Source organism: Fulmarus glacialis, unplaced genomic scaffold, assembly GCF_000690835.1.
Source record: "Fulmarus glacialis isolate BGI_N327 unplaced genomic scaffold, ASM69083v1 scaffold43744, whole genome shotgun sequence".
Lineage (NCBI taxonomy): Eukaryota > Metazoa > Chordata > Aves > Procellariiformes > Procellariidae > Fulmarus > Fulmarus glacialis.
In genome coordinates, this window is record NW_009209497.1 from 25,033 (window position 1) to 34,733 (window position 9,701).

General features: G+C 36.5%; 1 protein-coding gene across 1 annotated transcript in view; it reads left to right on the forward strand.

Annotated features, from left to right (window-relative positions):
• Nucleotides 1-7,126, forward strand: part of SEL1L (sel-1 suppressor of lin-12-like (C. elegans)) — a gene marked incomplete at its 5' end in the record, with an annotated part of 27,093 nt that extends 19,967 nt beyond the window's left edge. Inside the window, 4 exons of the mRNA XM_009576851.1 lie at nucleotides 252-326; nucleotides 1,441-1,613; nucleotides 5,236-5,364; nucleotides 6,789-7,126. Of these exons, the coding sequence (XP_009575146.1) occupies nucleotides 252-326; nucleotides 1,441-1,613; nucleotides 5,236-5,364; nucleotides 6,789-6,992 (581 nt within the window). The remainder of the gene's footprint in view (nucleotides 1-251; nucleotides 327-1,440; nucleotides 1,614-5,235; nucleotides 5,365-6,788) is intronic.
• Nucleotides 7,127-9,701: the final 2,575 nt, after the last annotated feature.

Sequence of the window (9,701 nt, forward strand, 5' to 3'; positions counted from 1 at the left end):
TTAGTAAGCAATATTTCAGGGTGAAATGATACAGTTTGTTCCTAGCTTTTACGTGGGCAGATATATGGAAAGACCATATACATGAAAGGGTTTTTTATAGGTTTCAAATGGCTTGAATCTTGTTTGTGCTATAGCACAGATTACTTCAAGTTTTAATTCATTTCAGCAGACTGAATATAAGCATGGGGGTTTTTTGTAGTTTTTTGTGCATCTACCATGCCCCTATTTAACTGAATTACTTTCTTCTCTAGAAGAAGCTAGCATAGTAGGAGAAAATGAAACCTATCCTCGAGCTTTGCTTCACTGGAATAGAGCAGCTTCTCAAGGTATGTCTGTACCTCACAATTCCAATTAGTTTCTTTTTAGTAGACCCATTAATGTTTGATTTCATGTTTTTTATGAAACAGGGAAGGAGGGAAAGCTTACATCCTTCTGTTCAGCATTAGTTATATTTCACAAAGGGTAGTTCTTGTTCTTTGTTCCACTGTTAGGATACTGTCATTGCAATATGCTTACAGTTCCGAGCCATTCTGAGGTCCTGAAGATTAAAAGGACTAAAACACAAATGTACAGTGTGTTTCTTTTGCCATTCCACATGGAATTATAGAGCGGTGTTAAACAGCATTAGGAATGATTACACTGACTTTTCTAAAAACAAAAATAAATCCACTTGGAAAAATAGATACAAACTATGCTTTAGGATTTTGGTACTTGTCATCATTTATAAGAAATGCAATTTCCTATTCAAAGCAAGCAAAGCTCAGTGATGAAGAATGCAGTCTTGATGTCCAACCAACCCAAGTTTAAACTCTGATGCTTGTGATCCTATCCTAAAATAAGCAAAACTAAACTTAATCATTAAATATCTCAGTGTGAGGTCTCTAACTTTCATACGGGTGCATCTACATTACTGTCTGTCTACTAGTTTTTTACTTAAGAGCAAGTGTATCGTGCAAATGGAAACTAAGAGTTTTGTCTGAAAAACGTCAGAGCTACTTGGCTTTTAGTAGAAAGTTAGAAATTGAGAGGGTGGAATGGTTAAGTATTCAATTACCAAATGATGATGAGAGACTTTATTTTTCAAGTTTTCAGTGTCTCTGTTTTAAAAACAAAGCTGAAGCCCTTAATGACCGTATAACAAATGAAATTTTTTCTGTAATAAGTGACTATGATATAGCTTTTCAACTGATGCCACTAAATAGCAATAAAAATGGTGGTAGGATTACTGGGAAAAGGACTTTCCTGAAAATAGAAATCAATTGCCTTTTGGTTAGCTAAAGCCAATTTAAAAAAAAAAAAAAAAGCCGTTTATGTGAGGGAGAGAAAAAGGGAAACAGTTTGTGCAAACTGTGGAAAGTAATACTAAAGCCCTTATTGCAAAAACTAAAAGGCTTTCTTTGCCTAGCTATTTTATCTTTTTTGTTGTTTCTTGATTTATAGGATATACTGTTGCAAGAATTAAACTTGGAGATTACCATTTCTATGGGTTTGGTACTGATGTTGATTATGAAACTGCATTTATTCACTATCGACTGGCATCAGAGCAACAGCACAGTGCCCAAGCAATGTTTAATTTGGGCTACATGCACGAGAAGGGATTGGGCATCAAACAGGTGAGCAAGATGTAGGCTGATAGTCTGCTTCATTACATTACAGTGCATTTACTAATACTAGATTACGTCCATAACCACTATGGGCTTTGGGCACTATATAACCACTTAGTAAGAATTAGCATGTCTTCCAATACATTCTCCAATATCAAATGGATAAGTATATCCACTTCACAGTGAAGAAACGAGGCATAGACGGGAAAAAACTATTTGTCCAAAATTGTTAAGATTGGCAAGAAGAGTGCCATATGCTCAAGTAATGCTTTCAAGACTTTGAAGTGTAATGAAATGAATACAAATCAATTCCAGGTTCAGAGTATTTTAGCACAAGATTGTTCTCATCCTCTGAAACACTGGTTAATTTGTTTTCAAGATCATGACAAATTCTGTTCATCTTCAAGTAACAAACCGTAAGCACCAACAACAATGTGATTATTAGCTATGGTTTTTCAAATTAGACTAGGCCACAATTTGCTTTACAAACTACATTGCCTAAAAGAAGGCAGTATATCTGGTTCTCTTTGGAAGCATATGGTGTATTGCTGTCCATGAGTTAACTAAAACTTATGGAATCCAGAGCAACATGTTCTTGTATGTGTCAAAATAATGTAATTAGTAATTGCATACTAATTTTGAGCAGCCTACCTTACCTTAATGTATGATTAATTCATGCAATTAATGTATGAATTTAGTAATATCTTCTGGGTTACCTGAAACTGTAAGAAATGGTATCATTTTCCTTATTTTCAATGAGCTTCAACATTTGGGTTTTGTCTAGATATGCACCTTTTAATTATTCTGTTGATCTATTAAAAGATCAATTCTTGCTTCTTTTCCCCTAAATTCTTGGCAAAAGGTCAGAACAGTGATGGGCAAGTCTTAGGTCAATATTGTTACTTTGGCAGCAGCAAGCAATCAACATTTGAAAACTGCTTACTGACCTAGCTGTAGAAGTGACAATGCAGTACACAAACAGCATTATTTCTAAAGTTTGTCTTCAAATTTTATTTTAGGACTGTTTTCTCTTTTTAACTGAGTCCTCAAAACTAGTCAACTTCTGAAAATGAGCCTGCAGCTAAAAGCAATAGTGCTAAAGTTGGGAGGTTTTCTGTTTTTTTTTTTTTAAAAAAAAAAAAAAAAAATCCTTTCAGACACAGACTTTTTAATTTTTTTTTGTTTCTGCCTTGAAAACAACCCAATTTAGAGCAAGTAATAAAAACTTTGAAAATGTTGTTACATCACGTTCAGCATAACTGCTAAGAATTTGAGAAAAATGAGTCCTAATGCTATCATTTGCACAGAGTATTCTCCAACCTGAAGCAGAGATGGCTACACATAGATAGCTGAAGTGAGTACATAGGGGGTCATGATGAGCCTTGCTTTATGCAGATGAATAATACTTTCCTCTCATACAGATCCACTATGGAAGGAAGAGTTGAACTGCAAGGGAAATGGAGATAGTTAATATAGATACGGGAAAGAAGCTGAGAATGTCTAAGCAAGGAAATTCCGTGTATAAAACCAGTCTTAGGAATTCTGGACATGTAATGTCTTTGCTTGCTGTGTCCTAAAACTTTACAACTGTAAGATGAGAGGATGGACGTTTAGGACTGACTAGATAAGACTAAAATGACTCTGGGCTAGGATATTCTGAAAAAGGCTAAGACTGACTTTTGTATGAAGCAAAAGAATATTTGGCTTTCCTTTCCCAGAATGGAAACTGCTGAATTTTGAGCACCTCTGAAAATGTCTGACGGTTAAAATCATGCTTCCTGATGTAGCAGGTGATGTCTACCACTGAAGTTGTCTTCCACTAGAGGCCTGTGGAAGGGATGTATAAAGACTTCAGCATTATAGTATCTAACAAATCGGGGATTTAGTCTGTGAAGAAAGGGATGTGTACTCTTACTCTCTCCCCACCTATGTCCACGTCATTAAGATTGCAAGCACTCTGAAGTTAGGGAGAATGATCCAATAAGGTGGCCTGCACAACTCCAATTCAGGTCACTGTTCATTCTGGATAATCCTGAATAAATATGGTATTTCTTACTGGTCCCACCCCTCCCCCCCAAACAGCTTTTGCCTTATTCTCTCTTTACTTATCGAATAAATAGTCTTTCTTACATATAGGATTCTATGCTATACTTCCTGTACATAGGTGGTTTTCAGACTCATGCCAGGTCAATGCCAAATATTAAGCCCCTTCAGAAATTTCACACGTATACACTGTTACACACTTTCCATAGATTTAATGTTGTCCAATTCCTGAGCCTGCATGTCAGAATGAAGACTGAAGTTTCCATATACTGCTCAAAATAAGAATGATTTCATTTTCTCGAATTAATTTTCTCATGGTCTTCTCTTAAGCTTTGGCATGGTATTTTAGTGCTATTTGTGTGTTAAAGCTCAGACTCCTACAGCTCTCACTTGTCTGTCAAGTGCGAGTGAAGAATATATAAGCAGAATGAAGTGCTTTCTATTTAGAAATGAAAATAAGCCATGATTTAGGATCTGCTTCTACACTGATACTAGCACAGTACAAAGGAGGTAAGGAAACTCTTTTAAATAGTTACACAAAAGACAGACTTTCCAGGCTCAAGGAGTATTTAGAGTTGTTCTATTGAATTAAAATACTAAAATGTGAGCTAGTACATCTCATTCACATAATGTGTTGATTTTCATACTGTTATTTCCACATGTGTTACGGAACTAAGCTTTGCTGTATCAATAAGCAGAAAGTCTTTATGGTATTTCACAATCAGGATAAATTATAAAATGAACATGTGGCATGAAGTCCTGGAGATTTCCCTTATTTTAAGTGTCCAACTTGGAACACTTCCAGAGGTAAGTCTTACACAGGCCTGTCCTTCACAGCACTGAGTGAACATAGGCAGTTTGTATCCAAGTATCCTAATATTGCACAGTATGTATCTGAAGTGGAGCCAAAAAAAACCCAAACAAACATGGAAAGTTAAACTATCCAGGTACATGTATCCTCTGTTCGTCTTGCTACAGTCGCCTTCTTGTTCCAACTACCACAGAAGAGAACACTAATTTAAGCTCTTCCTAAAGTTGCTGGCTCTTTGTGCTCATGCTTTTGCCAGGCTGCCCTCCCTAATGCAAGTTATGTCCATTTTTAATAAGAAGTAGAATCTGATTTGGGCGTATGTGCGGAAATGGTTAGAAGCTGCACTATGCAGCAGGCATACTGTAGTATAACTGCAAGGAGTTGCTGCTGTGTACTCCTCCGTGACTTGTGTTTTCTTAGTCTTTCATGTTTGGTGTGGTGGTTGTGATGTTAAGAGTATACTAGAGTTACCTAAATATGTGCCTTAGCTTACAGTGCATTGGTTGAATACGTTAATAGTAATCTCTTTGGGAGCTTCAATTCTAGCATCAGTTATGATAGCTTCATCCTCAGATCAAAGCTTCCCTTTACTTGTCTATTCAAAGGTGAACATCCCTCAGAAAAAAAGGGGAATTTTTGCTGAATGGTTTTTGTTTAACTTGACCAAAAACCTTGTATTCAAATGACAGTATACAATAGCTTATAGAAAAAGCTCTACATTTTATGGTTAATTTTTCAAGTTCTTCAAAATTGAGCTTTGTATTTTCTTAACTTTAGGATATTCATCTTGCAAAACGATTCTATGACATGGCAGCTGAAGCAAGTCCAGATGCTCAGGTTCCAGTCTTTCTAGCGCTTTGCAAGCTTGGAGTGATTTATTCCTTGCAGTATGTACGAGAAATCAATGTAAGTAATGCAGAATTAAAAGGAAAACCAACAAATGTGTTTTCCATTTTTAAAAGAAGCTTCAGTTGTAATCTTACCTAAGTAGAAGTCTTATTTGAGTCTTCAGAAAACTTAGGATAGATGTGTTTTGTATTGTTGCATATTAAGAAAGTTACTGAAGCTGTGATTCCTATTTCTTATTTGTGCAATTGTGTGAAACTGAAATATGCACAGCCAGTGCTCTTCTGTACTGTTCTTCCCTTGAAGAGAATTTCCTTAACTTGTTTGACTGCTCTTATCCATGACCATCTGCTATCAAAGTTAAGCAGATGAGTGCAATGACATAATCACAGTTCAGGAAAAAAGAAGTAATTTTCTGTAGCCCTAATTCTCATGCTATTTTATGTTCAGCTGTGACAATCACACTTGAGTTGTGCTTGATTTCTATGGGAAAAAAAAAATTATTTGTATTAGATAGTTTAGCTATTGTGCAGAGTTTCTGTTGAGTGATGGCACTGAAAAAATATTTGCCTGAAATTTAGGTGAATTCCTTCTGTATAGTGTCTGAAATATTTCTTAGTATTCTGACATCTTACTGCATTTTGGATTACTTAATAAATTCAAATGGTACGGAAGTTATTCCCACTTTGAGCAAACGCAAGTTCAGGCAATCTAGCTAAGTTTGACAAACTTTAATAGTCTTGAGACTGGAGACGTTGAGCAGCGAGCAGTCAAAATACTCTAAATCAATTGAGCAAATACCCATGTAGCACTCACAGAAGCTAGTATGCGGAACATGGGTATTCCAAGTTTTAAGTCTGCTGATGCAGACTTAAATTGACAATGACTCTGTAGTACCACCAGATACAGTAGTGAAGCATAAAGTATGTGTTGGCTAATGCTTATGCAAATGGAAGTCTGATAAAAAGGCAATTCCATCAAAACTAACAGTAAGTCACTTAACTTCCCTGCACAAATCTCAGCATTGTACCACATAAGTATCCTGGGGCTTAATGTTCTGTCATTCATGGTAGTCTGCTGGTGGCTTCCAGTTCGGCTGGACTGATCAGCTCACTGCCTCTGTGTATGTGGTACATACTCCTTTAATATAACTAGTATGGTTACATACCTCATTCTGATTTAAATTGTGTACTTTAATGCTCTGTGTGTGAAAGCCACAAAGCTACGTATCAAGAACCTTCATCTCTAGAACAGAAAATAGAATAGCTCATCCTATATAGCATGGCTCTTACTCTTACTGGCATTTAGTTCCTGGAAACTAAAAACATCACTGATGTGATACTATTTTTTTCAGAGAGAAAAAGAGCCACTGAAGTTTTAAAACTGGTACTTGTACATGAAAAATGTTACAAGTCAAATTTAAAATCAAAGTAACTTCTCATTCTTGCTCTTTGACATGATGATGTGGACTTCTTGTTTCTTAGATAAGGGAGGTATTCTCACATATTGATATGGACCAGCTGCTGGGGCCTGAGTGGGACCTTTACCTTATGACCATCATCGCCTTGCTTCTGGGAACAATTATAGCTTACAGACAAAGGCAACATCAGGCAATTCCCAGACCAGCAGGACTGCGGCCAGCTGTGCCTCAACAAGAACCACCACCAGAGCATCAACCACCACAATAACAAGAGCCTCAGTGAAAGAACTGGATTCTTCCAAAAGGAACAATTTTCATTGAGATTTAGGACTTTGGATCAACTGTCCCTCCCCCAAAAGAGGCGCAAAGAAGTTTTTAAAAAAAAAAGTCTGAAAGCTGCTTAGAATGATGCCTTTTTTCAGGGATAAGAAAATTCTTTTGAAACTGATTTGAATGTTATTTCAGTGCCAATGGAATAACACTATGGCTTTTTTCACGGAAACACAAGAGTGCTACTACAAAAATGTTGCCTGCTGTATCTAGTTCCTCTTCATTCAGAGTCCTTTTCATCTAGAGAGAGCAGAAGGCTAGCATTGGAAGGTTTTTGCCTGCTTGATGGCAGTTGCCCTATATAAAAGTAATAATAATAATTTTATGGCCAATTTAAGTCCAAGAAGCTGAACTATATTCAAACTCTAAAAAGACTAGAGCTGTATGAACTTATATTCTGATCTGCATCCCAAGTATTTCTACAATCCTTATTTCGTTATTTCTTAGTATTTCTTACACTTTGGTCTTTTATGCTGTCTTGGATGGTTTAACATGGATTATTTATAAACTCTGTAAAACTAACCCAGCAAACATGCCACTCTCCATTTGTGCTTTTTTTTTTTTGTTTGAGTATTTTCCTCCATTCCCTTAGACTAGACAGTTCTCAGCAGACAGTATGTAGCCCAGGAGGCACATTGGGGCAGATTGGGTCTGTAAAGCTCATCAGTTGAAAACTATCCATGCAGTGCCCAGATCTCGCATCCTTCTAAAACTTTTTTGAGCCTGTGTACTTTGCAATACTTTATGACATAAAAACAAATTGATAGTGTCCCTAAATTATTTAAACTTGCTCTTACAAAAAGGCTAAGTCTAGATTGCAGAAAGCACCAGTATTATTGTGGACACTGAAGAAAGGACAGAGCCAGAAATCTCAGTGAGTTAGCTTACTTTTTTTTTTTTCCGTTTTTAGAGGTGGAAGTTCTGTATTTAATTTTCAACAATCCTGTAAGCGATCTGCACTGCAAGAAGGAAACATATGTAGTGTCTTATGCATGCATCTGTTTAATGCATCTACAAAACAGGGCCCCAAAGATGCATACTCTCTATAAAAGGGCACGGGCTTATGCCAGTGATGCTACTCCAAAGTTTGGCTCACCAGTAAAAATCGTATGTTAGATTACAGCAGTGCTCTGGCTGTCACCAACCTCTCTTGTACCTGGCATACATGAGAAAGTCAAAATAACATCTCTGGCTGTGCCATCTTGAGGATCCCTTGTAACAAGAAAATCCAAAGAGACAGAAGACTAATGGTTTATGGTTTCTTGATACCACCAGGTCAGTGCAAAGGTCTTTTAACGAGCGTAAAGAGTACGATCTGTGGATTGATGTTTTTAGACTGCAAGAGGAATCCTCACTTAGTACGATTTTCATTGAACTATAATTTCAGGGATTGGGGGTGGGAAGCAGCGGGGGAGTAGCTTAGAGGCAAGAAATGCAGAAGTTTCTGTTCTTATTTACCAATGGCAGTTAAATACTTGTTTCTGTACTAGCATTAAACCCTCTGAATGTACTGCCTTAAAGCTGAATGAAATACAAATGAGGAGGCTTTAGCTGCTTTCTGTTGTGTTTAAAGGGTTAAAGGCTTCCTTTCATGCAAATATTTATCCAGTGGATTGGCAGCAACATATCAATATCAATATGCTTTATTTAGAATTGAGATTTTGGTATGGTTTCATACTTAGTACATTTGTAAGGAGACCGTTGCACAATAGATCTGTAGTTTGAGAAAGAAGATAAGCAATCCACTCTTTTGTAAACTGAAATGTCATGGATGACTAGTATTAAAATACAGGTAGAACTTCTCAGTACTTCAAAACGCTTATGCTGGTTATGTGAAGACAAATCTTTCATCTTCGTTTGGAGGGTTGCAGCATGTGGTAGAGGAATGTCTTGTTCAGTCTTAATCCTCATTAGCAGATGGAACAGTATTGAACTTAAATGTAGTGTCTAAAATGTACAGCACTCCCCAGCTGCATTTCTAAGATACCTGTGACTTCTGAACACTCCCTCTGAAGTATTTTCGCCTCTGTCACTTAATAGCTCTTTTTAGCTTGGCATGAATAAATTAAAGATTATATGGAAAATGTTTTTCAGTTAAATACCATTGGTTCATTGGTATTGGTCTCTTAGGATGTTTAACAACTTTGTTACTGCATTATTAAAATGTTTTGGTGGTTTGGTCTATTAGAACTAAATTCTAAAAGTTCTGTTCTATTTGCATGAGAATCTCTCATCACTGCTGCTATGTGACAGTCTTACAGCTGACTTTCACTGAACCTGATGCATTTTTACATCCAAGAAATCAGCAGAAGAAAACAATTGAAGATCAGCAAGTTATTTCACTTTAAAGAACTGCTTTTTGAAGAAGCAATAAAGAAGTTTCTCCTGCTTTTTTCCCTTCCACCAAATTACTACCACTAACTTTTTCAGATGACATTCATTTGAATGAAGTGGTAGTCATAAAAAGGTACTTACCATAAGTAATGGCAAGTTAACTCAGGGATTAAAGAAATGAATAAGTTTTCTAAATCAGTTGTCTACAACATGACTTAAGTTTTTGTGACAATCCCTTGCTACTCTGTTCTGAAACTTGCATTTTGAGGGAAGTATATTTAACACCTACTAGCAATATGTTTCTTGTTGTGCA